This window comes from Saimiri boliviensis, chromosome 2 (assembly GCF_048565385.1).
Source record: "Saimiri boliviensis isolate mSaiBol1 chromosome 2, mSaiBol1.pri, whole genome shotgun sequence".
Lineage (NCBI taxonomy): Eukaryota > Metazoa > Chordata > Mammalia > Primates > Cebidae > Saimiri > Saimiri boliviensis.
The window spans coordinates 83,094,003-83,116,349 of NC_133450.1; the positions used below are offsets into that span (position 1 = coordinate 83,094,003).

The 22,347-nt window shown below is 38.6% G+C and overlaps 1 protein-coding gene across 2 annotated transcripts in view; it reads left to right on the forward strand.

Annotated features, from left to right (window-relative positions):
- TTBK2 (tau tubulin kinase 2) overlaps positions 1-22,347 on the forward strand; it is a 164,715-nt gene that overhangs the window by 39,157 nt on the left and 103,211 nt on the right. The window contains exons 2-3 of one of the 2 annotated variants that reach the window (XM_039469265.2): positions 616-751; positions 6,784-6,931. In XM_039469265.2, the coding sequence (XP_039325199.1) occupies positions 683-751; positions 6,784-6,931 (217 nt within the window). In that variant the 5' untranslated portion in view covers positions 616-682. The remainder of the gene's footprint in view (positions 1-615; positions 752-6,783; positions 6,932-22,347) is intronic. The other variant, XM_074393778.1, reaches the window with a different exon arrangement.

A 22,347-nucleotide genomic window follows, 5' to 3' on the forward strand; every position in this document is an offset into this window, starting at 1 on the left:
GTATTGATATCTTTCTCATTCCTGGACAGGTTACAGTTTTCATCTCCTTTAGGCCATATTTTTCTGCTATATTTTCATTTTCTACAGGTAAGCTGTTCATCTTACTAGTATCCTCTTTATCTTGCAATGCCATTGAATTAGGTTTGGTCAGCATCCCTTTGTTAATATTTATTTCCTATGGATTTTAAGTGCATTTTATAACATTAAAGTATTATTAGCTCTAATGATGTTAAGCTCTAAGTTATAAACTATAAACTGTTGTAAATTAGGTACTATGTCCTTTTCTTCAGCAGTATATTGTACTCAGGATACTGGTCTGTCTAGTTCAAGTGCCATTGCCATCATGCTTGTCCTATAGTCTAACAATCTCAGTTATTATAAGTAATATCTGTGTTTTAACAGTGTCTTTTTAATACCTAGCTAGTTCACTTGGCATGTGTAATGGAAAGATACATGGTTTTAAAAATATGCATTAAACATTTCTGGGTCTTTTTCCCCTTGTTCCCAACAAAGTAGCCTAATTAGTGTGTAATATTAGTAGTGCTTCCTCATGTTGGAATGTTATTTGTGTTGATTAGTTAACCCTAATATACTGCTACTATTTTTTTGTTTTAGGTTAAATGGAAACCACTTTGGGGAACTGGATGTCTGTGTAGCTGTTCTACCACATCAGTGTATTGCAATGAGCGGGGGAGGAGAGCAGCCAGATATCCTGAGTGTTGGAATCCTAGTGAAAGAAAGATGGAAAGTGGTGAGTGTGTATCTCAGTGTGTGTGTGTGTGTGTGTGTGTGTGTGTGTGTATACATACTGGGGGAGTAATTTTTGGTTTCCCAATATAGTATTTTATTAGGAAACATTATATATATTACTTATATGCCTAAAGCACTTATTTACAGTTATTTTTCTATTATTAAATTGATTATATCCTAAGTCTTACTCTTGCTTCATATGTACTAAATGTTTTTAACTTCCAATAGGTAATATTAAGATACATAAAAGCATACTTAGGGGAAGAACAGATTTAAAAAATACAGTGTTTGAAAATACAATGAACTGCTGTTTTTTTTTTTTTTTAATTAAGGAAAATTGTAAGTATACATAAAAAATAGAGACTTATATAATGAACCTCTGTGTACCTATGACCCAACTTAGTCATCAGTGTGTGGTTAATCTTATTTCATCTCTCTCCCAGAATATTTTGAATAGATCTTTAACCTTAGCATTTCTACTGTGTATACCTCAGTATGTATCTCTAAAAAATACGCACTTACTTTTAAAAGCATAATCATAATACCATTATCATACCTTAAAAGTAATAAGTTTTTCCCTGCTGACTCCTCCCCAAGGTTGTATATCATTTTGTCATGTAGTATTTTTAGCTACTTTCTACTGTTGTAAAATACTGTTGTATTACTAAAAAAAAAGGTAATCATTTCTTAATATCACCAAATATAGTTTTAGTTTTCATGTTCTCCTGATTGTAAAGTATTTTGAACAGCCTGAATCAAGATCCAGATAAAATCTGGATATTGTAATTAGTTGCCATCACTTAAGTTTCTTTTCATTTCTAGGTTCTTTACTCTTTATTGCTTTTTTTTTTTCCTTACAATTTATTTACTGAAGAAATTAGGCAATTTGTAGAATTTCCTATGGTTTGGATTTTGCTGTTTGTTTCCATTTGGTGTTAACACGTTTCTCTGTCTTGTGTATTTCATGTAAATTGGTAATTATATCTAGAGACTTGATTATATCTGATTTTAGGTTTGTTTTTGAGATGGGGACATCTTTTTTTCACAAATGATATTGTGAGCCTTCACTAGGAGGCATATAATACCTTATTGTCCATCTGTCTGTCTACTTTGTGGTGTTAACATTATTGATGATCATCGCCTAGGTTTATTAATTAGGGATTGGAAGTTGGTGATGTTCTGTAATTCATGAATATAGTTGAAATGTATCTATAAGGACAAGTTTTTTTTGTTTGTTTGTTTGTTTTTTTCTTTTTTTTTTTGAGACAGAGTTTCGCCCTTGTTACCCAGGCTGGAGTGCAATGGCGCGATCTCGGCTCACCGCAACCTCCGCCTCCTGGGGTCAGGCAATTCTCCTGCCTCAGCCTCCTTAGTAGCTGGGATTACAGGCACGCGCCACCATGCCCAGCTAATTTTTTGCACTTTTAGTAGAGACGGGGTTTCACCATGTTGACCAGGATGGTCTCGATCTCTCGACCTCGTGATCCACCCGCCTTGGCCTCCCAAAGTGCTGGGATTACAGGCTTGAGCCACCGCGCCCGGCAAGGACAAGTTTTTTTTTTATCGTCACTTATTTGCTTATCTTGAGGTACAATTCGATTAGGAAAACAAGATAGGTACTTGCTCCTTTTTCTTAATTTACCAGTTTTCAAAACAATGAATTGGTTTCCTGCCATTCTCCAAAAGTGATCAATTAGATTTGTTTTACAGTATAATTAAGAATTCATGGATTTAAACAAATATGGTGTGTTTCAGTCTATGGTAGTTATCCTTATAAATGTTTAAATTGTCTTATTTGACTAAGGGGATACACTTCATGTTGTCTTCTGAGTTCTTTTCACAGGATCCTAATACTCTTTCAATGGCTTTCTTTCCCTAGACCTAGAATCTGTAATCTCTCTAATCCTACTTGTTTCTTAAAGGAACTATTTTTGTTTTAGATATATTTAAATATTTTTTGATTGCTATGCAGTACACATTTTTTTTCCATTAGTAGGTTTCACAAAGCTATTTTAGGGGTTCCCTTAGTCTGTGAACAGATTGGAAAAAGAAAACCCTTTAGAAATAGAATTTTTATTTTTTATTTGTATAGTACAATGTGTTTTACTGATTAGGTAAGTCACTAGGCTTTGAAAGTTTACTTGACCAAATATAAGAAAACTATGTCATCATCATGGACTGGTGCAGGGAGAATCCAGCAGCTGCTAATCTTTTATGTAAGTCAGACGTAAGTGTTGCTTTGGTGCGAGCACTATACTAAGCACTTTTTTAGAGTGTTTTGTTCTCCAGTGGACATATCAAAAGGTGACAAGTGAAATTCTTAATTGGCATGGTTCCCTTGTCCTGGTAGTTAGAACTAATATTGCTGTGGAACTTATCTCCAAAATTTGGGAGGTCACAGTAGCATTTTTAGTTAAAAAAAATTATAAGCTCATTGTTAACGGATAGTGTTTTAGTTTTTCATTGTTATGTAACAAACTACATCAAAATTTAGAGGTTTAAAAGAATCATTTTATTTTGCTCACACTTTTGTGCATTAGAAATTTGGGAAGAGTTTGCCTGGATGATTTGTCTCATAGCCACGTGGGACTAACAGGATTGTTTCAGTTAGAGGATCCATTTATAAATGGTTTCTTCACTCACTTGTCTGGTACCTTGGAGTTCCTTAGCTGTTCACCCCCAAGCCCCAACCCCTGACCTGGTAGCTCATTTTCTAGGGCATCTCCATGTGGCTGTGGCTTCTCAGGATGGTCCCATTCTTTCTTTCTTTTTTTTTTGAGATGATGTCTCACTCTGCCGCCCAGGCTGGAGTGCAGTGGCACGATCTCAGCTCAATGCAGCCTCCGCCTCCCAGGTTCAAGTGACCTTCGTGCCTCAGCCTTCCAAGTAGCTGGGATTATAGGCATGCACCATCATGCCGGCTAATTTTTGTATTTTTAGTAGAAGACGGGGTTTCGCCGTGTTGGCCAGACTGGTCTCAAATTCCTGACCTCAGGTGATCCACCCACTTCGGTCTCCCAAAGTGCTAGGATTACAGCTGTAAGCCATTGTGCCCTGCCAGATGGTCTCATTTCTTACATGGTGGCTAGCTTTTAAGATACAGGAAATGGAATCCACCAGGCTGGGTAAAGACTATTCTCAGAGCTGGCACAGTATCACTTTGCCCTATTCTGTTGATTCCAGCAATTAAGGGGAAAATGGACTGTACCTCTTGTTGGGGGAGTAGCAAGGTTACGTTGTCTTCATCAATGTGAAAGGTTTTCTTCACATTGAAGAAGAGCAAGGATGGATGATATTGTTGTGCCTATCTTTGGAAAAGACAATCTGCCATAGGCCTTACTTCTAGTCTTCCTCTAATCTATATACCCCCATCATACTAAACTGCCTCTGTCTCTTTGCCTCATAAACCTTGATAATTTCTTAGGGCTTTGTCAGGCCATTTAAAAAATGCTCTATTAATGTTTAAATGGCGTTTTAGAAATAGACTAAGGAACAGAAACATTTACTTCAGCCTAGATTCTTTATTTTGTCATTTGGTAAGGTTTTTTTGTGAGGTAAAACATGAAGCTACCTCTACCAATTCGTAGTTAGAAAGGAATCTCTTTGGTACTGTATGAGAGTTTTTAAAGCTACACTAGGCTTTGTGTAATGGACAAAATATGAAAAATCGTAAGTATCAATCAGGGCCCACGAAGGAACAACTTAATTAACTGAATGCTTCTGGAACTTTTTTTTTTTGAGACAGAGTCTCACTCTGTTGCCCAGGCTGGAGAGCAACGGCGAAATCTCAGTTCGCTGCAACCTCCACTTCCCGGGTTCAAGTGATTCTCCTGTCTCAGCCTCCTGAGTAGCTGGGATTACAGGTACGCGCCACCACTCTTGGCTAATTTTTGTACTTTTAGTAGAGATGGGATTTCACCATGTTGGTCAGGCTGGGCTCAAACTACTGACCCTGTGATCTGCCTGCCTTGGCCTCCCAAAGGGCTGGGATTACAGGCATGAGCCACCGTGCCCAGCCCGCTTCTGGAGCTTTTTAAAAATCTTGAACTCATCCTGTAGTTTCACCGTAGTATTCCTTTCCCATCACCAAATGAATAAAGAAAGATAGGCCAGGTGCGGTGGCTTACGCCTGGAATCCCAGTGCTTTGGAAGGCCAAGGCGGGTGGATCACCTGAGATCGGAAGTTTGAGACTAGCCTGTCTAACGTGGTGAAACCCCATCTCTACTAAAAATACAAAAATTAGCTGGGTGTGGTGGTGCACACCTATAATCCCAGCTACTGGGAAGGCTGAGGCAGGAGAATCACTTGAACCCTGGAGGTGCAGGCTCCAGTGAGCCAAGATTGTGCCACTGCACTCCAGTCCTGTCAACAGTGTGAGACTACCAACTCAAAAAATTTTTAAAAAAAGAAAGAATATAAAGAAGGATTATGGCTCACATGTGCAAAAATAAATATAGGATTATATTTATATAGTTACCACTTTGCCAAATGCTATGGGGGACACAAAGAAATAGAACAAGTGGCCATCTCTTTGAAGAAACTTAGTTTCTCTGTAGCAGAATAGGACATTGACAATGGAAAGTTAAGCAACATGACAGGTTTGAAACAAGGTATTTCATGGACAGGTCTTTAGTTTAAAAAATGCAAGGTAATAATACAAGTGATAACTGAGGTATGGCCTGGTAAAATGATTAATTGAATAATTAAACAAAATAATTACTATAGAAGTTCAGAAGATAAAGAAATTAACCTAGACGTAGTATTCATTGATGATCAAGTGAAGAAAGAGGTAGAGCATGGAGCTGGGCTTCTTGAGCTGCTTAGGATTTAGGACCCTGTGCCTATGATGACTTTCCACATTAAATCACATCCTGGTGTTTGATATTGTGAGAAGGAGACAACCTAGTTTCAGGAAATGGAAAAAAAATTGTGTCTCTAGGTTGAAGTGTCTACCCCCACAACCCACCTTTCAGAGCCCTACAGATGCAGTTGCCACTGACTCTTCAGAACTTGCTTATGATACTCAGACCAGCATCCTGATATTCCCCAGTTAAGCTAACATATTTTATCAGAGAGAATAGTGCTTAATGAACTTGCTTAAATTGATTTTTTTAACCCATATTTGAATAAATAGATGACTAGTGAACTCTGGGATAGCTTAGTATTAGAGTTCTCAGCCTGCTTTGTGGACCCTGTTAGGTGCCTCAGAGAGAAGGGTAAGTGGTGGTGAAAAACCTGGGTGGTGGCTTCCTCCCCACTCCACCCCGCATATACATCTACCACATTGGTTCTAGATAAGACTTCAGTTGGCAAAAGGATTTTGTGGTGTTTTCGTTGTTGCTTGTTTGTTTAGAGATGGACTCTGTCACCCAGGGTGGAATGCAGTGGCTGGATCTCAGCTCACTACAGCCTCTGCCTCCTGGGTTCAAGCGATTTTTCTGCCTCAGCCTCCTGAGTAGCTGTGATTACAGGCATGTGCCACCACGCCTGGCTAATTTTTGTATTTTTTAGTAGAGACAGGGTTTCACAGTGTTGGCCAGGCTGGGCTCGAACTCCTGACCTCAAGTGAGCCGCCTACCTTGGCCTCCCAGAGTGCTGGGATTATAGGCGTGAGCCACTGCACTCAGCCAGGATTTCATAGTTTAAAAAATCTTTAAAATTAAAATAAAATTTAAAATTTCTACAAATGCCACTCAACAACCAGATTTGTTATTTTAATTTGAAGTGATTCTTTCAAATATTGTATTTTTGGTGACATTTCTGATGACGGCTATCAACCAAATTTTAAAATTGTTTGTGGGTGAAATAATTTCATTACTTTTTTTGTGGATAAACCTGTACGGAAAGGTTTTGATGTTATTTTCAGGCATATGTTTTCTTCTTGGCATATACATAGTTAATTTGACAATATTGAATTATTTTATCATAAAACATTGTAAAATTATACAGTATTTTCTAAATATGAGATGAATTGCATTCAAGTTAGAATCTTCTAGTAATTTTGAGTGTGTGTGTTCTTATTTTCTGTGCAGTTGAGAAAGATTGGGGGTGGGGGCTTTGGAGAAATTTACGATGCCTTGGACATGCTCACCAGGGAAAATGTTGCACTGAAGGTGGAATCAGCTCAACAACCAAAACAAGTTCTGAAAATGGAAGTTGCTGTTTTGAAAAAGCTGCAAGGTAAGGTCTTTGTAGAATATACAATTTATGATTTGTATGATAATTCATAATTTATTTGTATCTTTCTGAACCTTAATTACATTCTTTAAGTACTAATTAAATGTACTGGTGTCAGCCAGGTCTAAATATGCTGAGCATTTTTCTCCTGGAAATTTTATAACTAGTTAGTAGTAGTAGAAATGTATAACTACCTAGAATAATTGGGCCTTGGGAGTTCCTTTTCATGGAGTGAGGATGAGAGTGTGAATTAGCAGAATTTTTACTGCTTTAGAAAGTATTGCCGCAAGTCTCCTATTTGCCTTTCTTTTTTAAACAACCAATCACAAATACCTCTGAGTTGTCTCTATTCAGGTCTCTTGATGTTAAAAATGCTTTAATCACAGCAAGGAAAGCTGCTTTCAAACCACATTGCAGGATGGTTTAAAAATAATACGGTTGATTATGTGTTGATTCATATTAACTTCAGTTTTAGAAAATAACTCCAGCCCTGTCATCATTTTTGAAGTCCATTTTACTGTTGAGGCCCCATTTTTTTTAAATTACAAGAATGAATAATTTTTTTCTGACATGAATCCAAGTAGTATAAAACCCTGAATACGTTGTTAGTTTGTGTTCACTTTTGTATTCTTAGCTTAATGACATACTCTCTGATATTACTGTTATTTAAATGTTTGATCTGAAACACAATTAAATATGGTTGATCATTTTCCTTTGCCGTAAGCATTCCAGTTATCCAGGTTTCTCTACCAGTTGGCTCATTTGATTGGAGAATGATGCCAGTAAAATTATAGATCTGTTTTATGGTCATTTTTAGCTCAGACTTAGCTTTTCTACAACATGGTAAGTCAGGAAAACAGTGGATGAATTGGCAATCATTGTAAATACTAGAAAAATAAATAATTGGACAAGAAAGAATAGGTAAAAGGATGACTCTCTTTTTCTGACCTTTTCTATTTTCTCCCCATTTCTCTTGAGTTGTTGTTTTCAACTTAGTGGTATAGAGGCCACAAACGGGTACAGTGAGAGCTACATCTTCCTGGGTTACACAGATCCCAGGATACCTGTTTTACTCTAAGCCAAGCCCATGAAGGGTATGTCAGCATCAGCTTGGTGTGGATAGTACCACTTCACCTTTCTCCTACTTGGCCCCAAGGAGATGCTTCCAGGTGTGGCAGGATACACCTTTGCCGCCCCTTCAGGAGGTTCTCCTGCTTATTTTGACCGTGGTTTACTCAAGATTCTATGTGATAAAGCTTGAAGATCAGTTTGGTACCTTTTATGAATGAATTAGAGACCCTTGGAGGCTAGCTCTCTCCTTTTCTTGTATTTTATTTTTCACATTATTAACGAAAATATTTTTCCTATCTGCTTATAACTACATGACGTCTCATTCTTAAGAACCCTTTACTTTTCAAAAATAAATTGATTTTTAATCTTCTGGTCCCTATCTCAGTTAGGCAGTCCTTGACTCTCTTCTCTTGGTTTCTTAACTTATGCATTCTGCTTACTTATTCCTCATGTTTCATTTTGTTGAGGGTACTTTGTAATCTGTACCAATCTTAATCTGTAATCTGATAACATTTTTATGAGGCTGAGCTGCTCTTGCCGTCCATCATGTTGGCATAGTGATTTCTTACTGAATGATCTCAATGAAAAGGCTGTGCATGTAAGGCAAAGGTATTTAACCAGAGGCTAACCCTTTATAGGATTATTTGATTTTTTGTTTTGTTTTGTTTTTGAGACAGAGTCTCATTCTGTCGCCAGGTGCCAGGCTGGAGTGCAGTGGTGTGATTTTGGCTCACTGCAACCTCTGCCTCCTGGGTTCAAGCAATTCTCCTGCCTCAGCCTCCTGAGTAGCTGGGACTACAGGCGTGCACCACCACGCCCAGCTAATTTTTGTATTTTAGTGGAGATGGGTTTTCACTATGTTGGCCAGGATGGTCTCGATCTCTTGACCTCGTGATCCACCCGCCTTGGCCTCCCAAAGTGCTGGAATTACAGGCGTGAGCCACCTCACCCTGCTAGGATTAGTTAATTTTTATTTTTATTTATTATTATTATTATTATTATTATTTTTTGAGATGGAGTTTCGCTCTTGTTACCCAGGCTGGAGTGCAATGGCGCAATCTCGGCTCACCGCAACCTCCGCCTCCTGAGTTCAGGCAATTCTCCTGCCTCAGCCTCCTGAGTAGCTGGGATTACAGGCACGAGCCACCATGCCCAGCTAATTTTTTGTATTTTTAGTAGAGACAGGGTTTCACCATGTTGACGAGGATGGTCTCGATCTCTCAACCTCGTGATCCACCCGCCTCGGCCTCCCAAAGTGCTGGGATTACAGGCTTGAGCCACCGCGCCCGGCCTGGATTAGTTGATTTTTAAATTGATGTTTAATTTTTTTTTTTAAGTTGGAGTCTTGCTCTATTGCCCAGGATGTAGGGCAGTGGCATGATCTTGGCTCATGGCATCCTCTGCCACCCAGGTTCAAGAGCATTGTTCAGAGCTACATCTCTGTGTAAACATTTATGTGGGTCTCCTTCCCCTCTCCATTTGCAGCTGTACTATCTTCATCCTTTGTTTTTCAGTTTATTTGCTTTGAAACTGTTCATAGGTGGTAATTGCCATTCTCATCTGTTAGATTCTTTTTTCTTCCAGTTTAAATGAGTGTTTTATAATGATATCCTACCTATCTTCACTTCTCTGTTCTTTTTTTAATCAAAAAATTTTTTGCTGTTTTTTTCCTCAACTTTCACAATCTCTTGTGCTGTGTCTCAACACATGAGTTCTATTTCCAGGCTCTCTAGTCTGTTCCATTGACCTGTGTGTTTGGCCCTTCACCAGCATGACACTGTCTTGATTACTGTAGCGTTTTATACATTAACTTTGTCTCCTGCAACCTTGCCACAATCTCATTAGTTCCAGGAGTTTCATTGTTGATTCTTTCAGATTTTACAAGGGCAATCATGATTTTCTACATAGACATCTCAAACAAAGATGGTTTTATTTTTGTTTTCCCATTCAGCATGCTTTTTGTTTGTTTGTTTGTTTGTTTGTTTTAACAGTGTCTCACTTTGTTGTCCAAGCCGGGCTGCATTGGCGTGATTGCAACCTCAGCCCCCAGGCTCAAGCAGTTCTCTCGCCACAGCCTCTTGAGTTCAAGCAATTCTCCCACCTCAGTGCCCAGAACTATGGACATGTGCTACCGTGCTCAGATAGCTTTTGTATTTTTGGTAGAGATGAGGTTTTGCCATGTTGCCCAAGCTAGTCTTCAACTCCTGGACTCAAGCGATCTGCCTATCTGGGCCTTCCAAAGTGCTGGGATTACAGACATAAGCCACTGCCTAGCCCCAATCAGTATGCCTTTTATTTCCTTTTCTTATTTTATTGCATTAGCTAGTACTTCTAGTATGATGTTGGGAGAGAGTGTAAGAGAATAAGGCAAACAGGGGACATCTTTGCCTTATTCCTGATCTTAGAAGGAAAACTTCTAGTTTTTCACCATTAAATATGATGTTATCTGTAAATCTACAGATATACTTTGTAGATATGGTTTATCAAATTGAGTTTACCCTCTATTCCTAGTTTTCTGAGAGATTTATCATGAATGGGCATTGGAATCTGTCAAACGCTTTTTCTGTGTTTATTGCTACAAACTTGTGATTTTTCTTTTTTAGATTGTTGGTGTCAATGGATTACATTAATTGATACTTGAATTTTGCACCAGCCTTGCATACCAGGGATAAATCCTATTTGGTTTTTGTGTATAATTCTTTTATACATTGTTAAATTCAATTTGCTTTTTTTTTTTTTTTTTTTTTTTTAGACAAGATCTCACTCTGTCACCTAGGCTGAAGTGCAGTTGTGCAGTCATAGTTTACTGCAGCCTTAACCGCCCCAGGCACAGGTAATCCTTCCACTTCAGCCTCCCAAGTAACTGGAACTACAGCCATGAGCCACCATGCCCAGTTCATTTTTGTATTTTTGTTTTGTTTTTTTGATATGGAGTCCCGCTCTGTCACCCAGGCTGGAGTGCAGTGGTGTGATCTCAGCTCACTGCAACCTCTACCTCCTGGGTTCAAATGATTCTCCTGCCTCAGCCTCTTAAGTAGTTGGAATTACAGGCGTGCACCACCATGCCTGGCTATTTTTTTGTATTTTTAGTAGAGACGGGGTTTCACCGTGTTGATCAGGGTAGTCTTGAACTTCTGGCCTCATGATCCACCTGCCTCGCCCTCGCAAAGTGCTGGGTTCACAGGCGTGAGTGACTGTCTAGCCTAATTTTTGAATGTTTTTTTGTAGAGATAGGGTTTCACCATATTTGCCTAGGCTAGGCTCTTAACTCCTGAGCTCAAGCAGTCCACCCACTTTGGCCTTCCAAAGTGCTGGGATTACAGGTGTGATCCTGGCTCAATCTGTGCATTTTTAAAGGCGTTTGGCATCTATATTCATGAGAAGTACTGCCCTGTAGTTTTCTTGTGATGTCTTTTGTATGGTTTTGGTATTAGGATAATACTAGCCTCATAGAATGAGTTTAGAAGTATATCCTTTGTTTCTGTCTTCTGTAAGAGATGATAAAGAACTGGCATAATTTCCTCCTTAAATGTTTAATAGAAGTCACTAGTGAAGCAATATGCACCTGATATTTTGTGTTCTGGGAAGTTATTAATTGTTGTTGCTATTTCTTTCTGTTTTTTATTTTTTATTTTATTTTATTTTATTTTATTTTTTTTGAGACATGGTCTTGCTCTGTCTCCTAAGTTGGAGTGCAGTGGCTGATTACTGCAGCCTTGACCTCACAGGCTCAAGTGATCCTCCTGCCTCAGCTTCCTGAATAGCTGGGACTACTGGCCTAAAATTATACCTGGATAATTTAAAAATATATATATTTTTTATAGAGACAGAATCTCATTATGTTGCTGGTCTTGAATTCCTGGCCTCAAGTGATTCTCCTGCCTCAACCTCCGAAAGTACTAGGATTACAGGCATGAGCCACTGTGCCTGGCCTGCCCTTTTAATGTCCATTTGATATGTAGTGATGCCCCCTCTTTAATTTATGATATTAGTAATTTGTGCCCTTTCTCTTTTTTCTTATCCTGGGTGGAAGTTTATTGATTTTATTGATCTTTACAAAGAATCAGCTTTTAGTTTGAATTTTTCTTTTTTGATTTTCTATGTTTAATTTGATTGATTTCTGCTCGGATTTTTATTATTTCTTCTCTTCTGCTTAAATTTGCTGTTTTCTAGTTTCCTAAAGTAAAAACTTTGGTTATTGATTTTTAGATCTTTTTTTTTCTAATACATGCACTCAGTGCTATACATTTCCCTTCAAGCACTGTTTTTTGTGCATCCCAGAAATTTTGATGTTAAGTTTTTATTTAGTATGAAATGTTTTACAATTTCTTATGAAAGTTCTTCTTTGACCCATGTGTTATTTAGAAGTGCATTGCCTTAATCTCCATATATTTCAGAAATTTTTCAGTTGTCTTTCTGATATTGATCTCTAGTTTAATTCTGTTGTGACAGAAGACACTGTATGATTTCTGTTCTTTTAAGTTAGTTAGGGTATGTTTTGTAACACTCAGAATGTGATCTGTTTTGGTGAATATTCTATGTGAGCAGGAGAATAATGTGTATTCTGCTGTTGTTGGCTTAAGTGGTCTATAGATGTCAATTATATCCAGTTAATTGATGGTATTGTTGAGTTCAGTTATGTCTTTACTGATTTTCTTGCTGCTGGATCTGTTCATTTTTGATAGAAGAGTTTTGACGTTTCCAGCTATAATAGTGCATTTGTCTTTCTCTTTACACTTCTATTGTTTCCTACCTCATGTAGTTTGAAGCTCTGTTGTTAGGTGCATGCATGTTTCTAGGTGTTATTAGGCACACAGTACATGTCTTCTTAGAGAATTGACCCCTTTGTCATTGTGTAATGATCTTTTATTGTCATTTATTTATTTATTTATTTATTTTGAGACGGAGTTTCACTCTTGTTACCCAGGCTGGAGTGCAATGGCGTGATCTCAGCTCACCGCAACCTCCACCTCCTGGGTTCAGGCAATTCTCCTGCCTCAGCCTCCTGAGTAGCTGGGATTACAGGCACACGCCACCATGCCCAGCTAATTTTTTTTGTATTTTTAGTAGAGATGGGGTTTCACCATGTTGACCAGGATGGTCTCGATCTCTTGACCTTGTGATCCACCCGCCTCGGCCTCCCAAAGTGCTGAGATTACAAGCTTGAGCCACCGCGCCCGGCCTTTTATTGTTATTATTAATTTTCTTGGAGATGTATTCACTAGGTTATTCAGGCTGGTGTTGAACTCCTGCCTCAGCCCCCTGAATAGCTGGGATTACAGGTGCAAGCTGCTGTGATTCGTTATGATGCCCTTCTTTGTACTTGTCAATTTTTCTTGACGTGGAGCCTGCTCTGTCAAATTAAAGTAGCAATATTTACTTTCTTTTGAGTATTAGTATGGTATGTGGTTCTACATTCATTTACTTTAAGCTTATTTGTGTTTACATACTTAAAGTGGGTTTCTTGTAGACAACATACAATTGGGTTTTGTTTTTTGATTTAATCTATCCAATCTATTTGGTACATTAAGACCATTCATGTTTGAAGTGATTGCTGGTATAGGTATATTAATATATCACCATTTTTGTTATTGTTTTCTATTTGTTGTCTTGTTCTTTTTTTTTTTTTTTTGAGACGGGTCTCACTCTGTCACCCAGGCTGGAGTGCAGTGGTGTAATCATATCTCACTGCAGCTTTGAACTCCTGAACTTAAGTGATCCTCTTGCCTTTGGCCTCCTGCGTAATTGGGACTGTAGGTATGTGCTGCCATGCCTAGCTAATTTTTTAATATTTTGTGGATACAGAGTCTCACTATGTTGCCCAGGCAGGCTGGTCTCCAACTCCTGGCCTCAAGTGATCCTCCTGCCTCAGCCTCACAAACTGCTGGGATTACAAGGGTATGCACCACTGTGTCCAGTCTGTTGTTGTTGTCTTTTATTATTATTTTTGTCTCCCACTCTTTTTCTATATTTTATAGTTTTAGCTTTTTTTTTTTTTTTTTTTTTTTTCTTGTGATAGAATCTTGCTCTGTCGCCCAGGCTGGAGTGCCAGTGATGCAATCTTGGCTCCCTGTGACCTCTGCCTCCTGGGCTCAAGTGATCTCCCACCTCTCCTAAGTAGCTGAGACTACTGGAGTATGCCACCATGCCCAGCTAATTTTTGCATTTGTAGTAGAAACAGGGTTTCACTATCTTAGCCAGGCCAGTCTCGAACTCCTGACGTCAAGTGATCCACCTGCCTTGGCCACCCAAAGTGCTGGGATTACAGGTGTGAACCACTATGCCCGACCTGTCTTTTGTAGTTTTAATTGAGCATTCTATATGATTCCATTTTCTCTCCTTTTTCTTTTTTTTTTTTTGAAATGGAGTCTTCTCTGTCACCCAGGCTGGAGCTTGGTGGTTCAGTCTCAGATCATTGCAACCTCTGCCTCCTTGGTTCAAGCAATTCTCCTGCCTTAGCCTCCCAAGTAGTGGGGATTACATAGGTGTGTGCCACACCCAACTAATTATTTGTATTTTTAGTACAGATGAGGTTTTACCATGTTGGCCAGGCTGTCTCGAACTCCCGACCTCCAGCAATTCATCTGCTTCAGCCTCCCAAAGTGCTGGATTACAGGCATGAGCCACCATGCCCGGCCTTCTCTCCTTTCTTAACATATCCATTATACTTCTGCTTTTACTCTTTTTAGTGGTTGCCCTAGATTTTGCAATACAGATTTATAACTAATCCAAGTCCACTTTCAAATAACACTATACCACTTCAAAGGTAAAAGTATTTTATTGTAATAAAATGATCCTAATGTCTCCTTCCTGTCCTTTATATCATTGTAGTCAGTCGTATATATTTAGCATGCATAAGCACATATATATATTTATATGCACAAAATAAATACATAAGCATACATAATTCAGTATATTGTTGCTATTGTTTTGAGCAAACTGTTATCTATTAGATCAGTTAAGCATAAAAAGAATAATTTGTTATGTTGCCTTCACTTTTTCCTTCTTCAGTGACGATCTGGGTTTCTGCCCTGTATTATTTTCTTTCTCTCCAAAGAACTTTTAACATGTTTTGCAAGAGAAGTTTACTGCCAAAAAATTACCTCAGTTTTTGTCTGAGAAAGTCTATTTCTCCTTCACTTTTGAAGGATAATTTTGTGGGGTGCAGAATCTAGGTTAGTGGGTTTTTCCTTTGAACACCTTAATATTTCACTTTGCCTGTTTTAAAATAGGGTGATTTGTTTTTGTATTTGTTCATTTGTTTAAGTTTCTTGTAAATTCTGAATATTAGATCTTTGTAGAATACATAGTTTGCAAATAATTTCTCCCATTCTGTAGGTTGTCTGTCTCCTCTGTTGGTAGTTTCTTTTGATTTGTGAGTTCTTTTATATATATATATGTATATATATATATATATATATGTGTGTGTGTGTGTGTGTGTGTATATATATATATATATATATATATATATATATATATATATGTTTTATCGTATTTTAGGTTTTGGGGTACATGTGAAGAACATGCAGGATTGTTGCATAGGTACACACATGGCATTGTGGTTTGTTTGCTGCCTTCCTCCCCATCACCTATATCTGGCCTTTCTCCCCATGTTATCCTTCCCCAACTCCCCACAGACTATCCCTCTATCCCTGCCCTATTTCCCCTCCACAGACTCCAGTGTGTGATGCTCCGCTCCCTGTGTCCATGTGTTCTCATTGTTCAACACCCGCCTCTGAGTGAGGACATGCGGTGTTTGTTTTTCTGTTCTTGTGTCAGTTTGCTGAGAATGATGGTTTCAAGGTTCATCCATGTCCCTACAAAGGACACGAACTCATCATTTTTGATGGCTGCATAGTATTCCATGGTGTATATGTGCCACATTTTCCCTGTCCAGTCTATCATCGATGGGCATTTGGGTTGGTTCCAAGTCTTTGCTATTGTAAACAGTGCCGCAATGAACATTTGTGTGCATGTGTCCTCATAATAGAATGATTTATAATTCTTTGGATATATACCCAGTAATGGGATTGCTGGGTCAAATGGAATTTCTATTTCTAGGTCCTTGAGAATCACCACACTGTCTTCCACAATGGTTGAACGAATTTATACTCCCACCAACAGTGTAAAACTATTCCTATTTCTCTATATCTTCTCCAGCATCTGTTGTCTCCAGATTTTTTAATGATCACCATTCTAACTGGCATGAGATGATATCTCAGTGTATTTTGATTTGCATTTCTCTAATGACCAGTGATGAGCATTTTTTCATATGTTTGTTGGCCTCATGTATGTCTTCTTTTGAAAAGTGTCTGTTCATGTCCTTCCCCCACTTTTGAATGGGCTTGTTTGTTTTTTTCTTGTAAATTTGTTTTAGTTCTTTGTAGATTCTGGATATTAGCCCTTTGTTAGATGGGTAGAATGCAAAACTTTTTCCCATTCTGTTGGTTGCTGATTCACTCTAATTGTTGTTTCTTTTGCTTTGCAGAAGCTCTGGAGTTTAATTAGGTCCCATTGGTCTATTTTGGTTTTTGTTGTGAATGCTTTTGGTATTTTAGTCATGAAGTCTTTACCTGTGCCTATGTCCCAAATGGTTTTGCCTAGATTTTCTTCAAGTTTTTATGGTGTTAGGTCTTAAGTTTAAGTCTTTAATCCATCTGGAGTTAATTTTAGTGTAAGTTGTCAGGAAGGGGTCCAGTTTCTGCTTTCTGCACATGGCTAGCCAGTTTTCCCAACACCATTTATTAAACAGGGAATCCTTTCCCCATTGCTTGTTTTTGTGAGGTTTGTCAAAGATCAGATGGTTGCAGATGTGTGGTGTTGCCTCGAAGGCCTCTGTTCTGTTCCATTGGTCTGTATCTCTGTTTTGGTACCAGTACCATGCTGTTTTGATTACTGTAGCCTTGTAGTATAGTTTGAAGTCTGGTAGTGTGATGCCTCCAGCTTTGTTGTTTTTGTCTAGAATTGACTTGGCTATGCAGGCTCTCTTTTGGTTCCATATGAAGTTTAAGGTGGTTTTTTTCCAGTTCTGTGAAGAAGGTCTTTGGTAGCTTGATGGGGATAATGTTGAATCTATAAATTACATTGGGCAGTATGGCCATTTTCACGATATTGATTCTTCCTAACCATGAGCATGGAATGTTTCTCCATCTGTTTGTGTCCTCTCTTACTTCCTTGAGCAGTGGTTTGTAGTTCTCCTTGAAGAGAACTTTACATTCTTTGTTATTTGCATTCCTAGGTATTTTGTTCTCTTTGTAGCAATTGTGAATGGCAGTTCGTTCTTGATATGGTTCTCTTTAAGTCTGTTATTGGTGTATAGGAATGTTTGTGATTTTTGCACATTGATTTTGTATCCTGTTTTATCTGATGTAAGAAAACCCAGCTTTAGGCTGGGTGCAGTGGCTCAGGCCTGTAATCCCAGCACTTTGGAGGCCGAGGTGGGTGGATCACCTGAGGTCAGGAGTTCAAGACCAACCTGGCCGACATGGTGAACCCCTGTTTCTACAAAAAGATACAAAAAATTAGCCGGGCATGGTGGCATGCAACTGTAATCCAAGCCACTCAGGAAACTGAGGCAGGAGAATTGCTTGAACCTGGGAGGCGGAGGTTGCAGTGAGCAGAGATCCACCATTGTACTCCCGCCTGGGCAACAAGAGTGAAACTCCATCTCTGAAAAAAAAAAAAAAAAAAAAAAAAGGAAGAAAGAAAGAATACCAACAAGCTAATGTTTAATGTTTGTGGAGATTGGGTCTCACTATTGCCTAGGCTGGTCTTGAACTTCTGGGCTCAAGCGATCCTCCCACCTTGACTTCTCAAACTGTTGGGATACAGGGGTGAGCTACTCTGCCTGGCTAATTTTTTTGTTCTTCTTCCATAGGTAAGACTTGTTTTTCTTTCCCCTCTAGCTTCATTCAACATTTTTTCTTTTTTTCCAAACTGCTCCTTTGGAGTCAAAGGTGTTTCTTTATCTTGGATGGTTTAAAATAATATGTGTAGATGTAGGTTTTTTGGCTTTTTTTTTTTTTTTTTTTTTTTTGCACTTATCCCACCTGGCGTTTTCTGAATTTCCTGGATCTCTGGTTTGGTGTTTCACCTTAATTTGGAGAAATTCTTAGTCATTGATTCATATAGTTATCTTTTCCTTTCTCTCTTCCCCTTGTGATGTTTCCATTGTGTATGTATTTGTTACATCTTTTATAGTTGTCCCTTAATCCTCTCTTCTGTTTTGTTGTTTGTTTTCTTTCTGTGTCTGTCTTTGTCCTCTTTGATTTTCTCTTCTGGAGATTTCTGTAGATGTATCCTTAAGCTCAGATACTTTTTTTTTTTTTCTCAGTTGTGTCCAGTCTACTCATAAGCCCGTAAAAGGCTTTCATCGTTTCTGTTACAGTGTTCTTGTGTTTCCCTTTGGTTCTTTCTTAGGATTTTCATCTCTGCTTACATTACCTACCTCTTTTTGCATGATATCAGTTTTATCCATTAGAGCCCTCAGCATATTAATCAATGTTGTTTTAAATTCCTGATCTGATTGTCTCAACATCTCTGCCATGTTTGGTTCTGATATTTGCTTTTTCTACTCAAATTGTGTTTTTTTGCCTTCTAGTGTTCCTTGCATATTTTTCTTGATGGCTATACATAATGTACTGCATAAAAGCAACTGCTAAAAATAGACTCTTAGTAACGTGGTAAGAGGGGGAGAGAGGGGAAGCATTCCATAGTCCTGTGATTTGTTCTCAGTATTTTAGTGTGCCTTTACCCCTGGACTGTGAACTTTATAAGTGCTTCTAGTCCTCCCACACACCATTAGGTGGGACATGATGGTTAGAATGGGTTGCATTTGGGTATTTCCTCTCCTTCAGATCAATTAAGCTTCAATAAAACCCCAGGCCAGCATGGTGGCTCATGCCTGTAATTCTAGCACTTTGGGAGACTGAGGTGGACAGATTGCTTGAGCACAGGAGATTGAGATCAGCCTGGGAAATGTGGTGAAATCCCCCTTCTACAAAAAATACAAAAAATTATCTGGGCATGGTGGTATGCATCTGTAGTCCCAGCTACTCAGGAGGCTGGGAGGTGAGAAGATCACTTGAGCCCAGAAGGTCAAGGCCACAGTGAGCTATGATTGTGCCACTGCACTCCAGCCTGGGCAACAGAATGACACCCTGCTTGAAAAAGTAAAAAAATTAAAATTAAATAAAAAATAAATAAATGAAACAAACTCCAGCAGGTTAGGTCTAGTTAACTTGTTTCTCTTGAGGGCAGACCTTGTTAGGAAGAACAGAATGTTGTGGCATATTTTTAAATGGTTCCTTTTCTCTTCCCCCTGCTGGAAGCATGAGGGAATTTTTCTCCTTTATATACTGTGAAAAACTAGTCCAACTCCTAAAGGTAAAACTCACAAAAGCATGATTTCTGTCTAATAGTTCTGTAAATTTCGGAGAGCATACCTATGCCTAGGTAACCCTGAAATTTTAAAGTCTTGGGCTTGTTGACACCTAGCCTCCAGCAATCTGTCAGTTGTGATTCAGGTTTTTCTACTCTGGCACTGGTTCCTGTGGATGTTTCTGCTCTTGTATGTCGTGACTCTCTGTGTCTGCCCATCTCTCTTTCCAATTTTGGTGGCAATAGTTTGCTTTTAGAATTCTGAGTTGATTTTTTCACTTGTTCGGCTTTGTACTTGTTGATAGAGTGGTGTGGCAGCTTCCATGTGCCTCACTTGTGGAACTGGAAATGAAGTCCCTTCCTCTAATTTTTTATTATGAAAAATTTAAGCACCAAAATAGAATTACATAATGAAACATTCGTATATTCGAAACTCAGCCTTAATAAATATCAGCATTTTGGCCAATATTGTTGCAAATATATAGTATTCTTAATACATTATTTTCCCTACATTTCTGGAGTACTTTAAAAGAAATTATAGACATCATATAATTTTTGAGTATGTATCTCTGTCTAACAAATAGGGGCTCCTTTGTTTTTGTATTGAAACTATACTTTATAGATAAATCTACTTTGTTTTATAGATTTGTGTTCCTAGTTCCTAGTAAGAGAATGTGTGAAGTTGGGGTATGGGGTGTTTGATGTATCAAAATTTGGCAGACATTACTTTGCCTGTGAGAGCTTCATTGATCAGTGATGATTTTGTGAATCCATTAACTTGTTTTTTGTTTTGTTTTGTTTTTGTTTCAGTTTTGAGACAGGGTCTTCCTTTGTCACCCGGGCTGGAGTGCAGTCTCGGCTTACTGCAACCTCCACCTCCTGGGTTCAAGTGATCCTCCTGCCTTAGCCTCCCTAGTAGCTGGAACTACAGGCTTGTGCCACCATGCCTGGCTAATTTTTGTATTTTTAGTAGGGACAGGATTTCACCATCTTGAACAGGCTGGTCTTGAACTTGTGACCTCAGGTGATCCACCTGCCTTGGCCTACCAGAGTACTGGGATTACAGATATGAGCCACTGAGCCTGGCCCCATTAACTTGTACTTACCAAAGCGTAGAAAGTTTTGGCCGTTTATCCATTGCCCCCCCCCCCCAAAAAAAAAAAGTGTATGAAAGTTTTTATGTAAGAATGTATTAGAAGTAGCTGTGTTTAGTATTAGGGAAATGTGTGGGATCTGTATTTTTGAAAAGTGAAATAATAAGCTGTAGAATTTCCTTAGGTGACCAGTTTTAAGAATGGATTGGAGACTCGTTGGAGAGGAAACCCATGTTCCCAGATTTTCTTTTTTTAATTAATGGACTTTTTTTTTTTTTTCCTTTTTTTAGACATGTTCTCATTCTGTTGCTTAGGCTGGAGTACAGTGGCACAATTATGGCTAACTGCAATCTTGAACTCTTGGGCTCAAGCAATACTTCTGTCTCAGCCTCTTGAGAAGCTGGGACTTCAGATGCATGGCACTATGTCCAATTAGTTTTTTTAAAACATTTTGTAGAGATGGAGTTTTGCTATTTTGCCCAGGCTGGTCTTGAACTCTGGGCCTCACACAGTCTTCTTGCCTTGGCCTCCAAAAATGCTGAGATTATAGGCATGAGGCACTGTATCTGGACCTGGACTTTTTAGAACTGTTTTAGGTTTACACAGAATTGAGTAGAAAATGTAAAGTTCCTGTGTACAGACTCCCCATCCAGTGTTTACTATTATTAACACCTTGCATTCTTGTGATACAGTTGTTACAATTGATTAACCAATATTTATAGGTTTTTTTTGTTTATTTGTTTTGTTTTCTTCTGAGACAGAGTTTCACTCTGTTGCCCAGGCTGGAGTGTAGTGGCATGATCTTGGCTCACTGCAACCTCCATCTCCCAGGTTGAAGCAATTCTCCTCCCTCAGCCTCTTGAATACCTGAGATTACAGGTGTGTGCCACCACATCGGCTAATTTTTGTATTTTTAGTAGAGACAGGGTTTTGCCATGTTGGCCAGGCTGGTCTCGAACTCCTGACCTCAGGTGATCCACCTGCCTGGGCCTTCCAAAGTGTTGGGATTACACGTGACAGCCATTGCACTCGGTCTTAGATTTTTATTAACTGAAGTCTGCTATTTACACTAGGGGATTCTTTTCTTTCTTTTTCTTTTTTCATAAAAAATATATTTTTTAAAGTAGAGACAAGGTCTCACTATGTTGAGAACTTGAACTCCTGTTCTCAAATGATCTCTTTGCCTTGGCCTCCTAAGATAATACCTTTCTTAATAATGTGAACACAATAGTGTTAAAAACCTAACAAAATTAACTGTTACTTTACAATACCATCTCATATCTATCCAGTATTTATCTCATTATCTCAAAAATATCATTTTACAGTTGGCTTTGTTCAAATTAGGATTAATATACAAGGCAGGCACATTGCCATATATTTTGTTGTCATGTCACAGAGTTTGTTCTCCCCTCCTTTGTTTTTCCTTTGCCTTTCCATTTTTTTGTTGATGGAATGAAGTTCTTAGTTTGATAAAATAGTCTAAAATCTGGATATGGCTGATTGCATCCTTGTGTGTCTTTTGACATGTTCTTCCATCCTTATTTCTTGCGAACTCCTAATTAGATCTAGAGGCTTAATGAAATTCATGCTGTTATTTTTGGGAAGAATACATCACCCAGATTCATTGTTTTCATTAGGGGTTGCAAAATGGTTTTCCTAATTCTCTGATTCCTTCTAAACTCCTTAACTGGCTGGGTGCGGTGGCTCACACCTGTAATCCCAGTACTTTGGGAGGCCGAGGCAGGCAGATCACAAGGTCAGGAGTTTGAGACCGGCCTGGCCAACATGGTGAAACCCCCATCTCTACTAAAAATACAAAAATTAGCCAGACGTGGTGGTGCATGCCTGTAATCCCAGCTACTCGGGAGGCTGAGG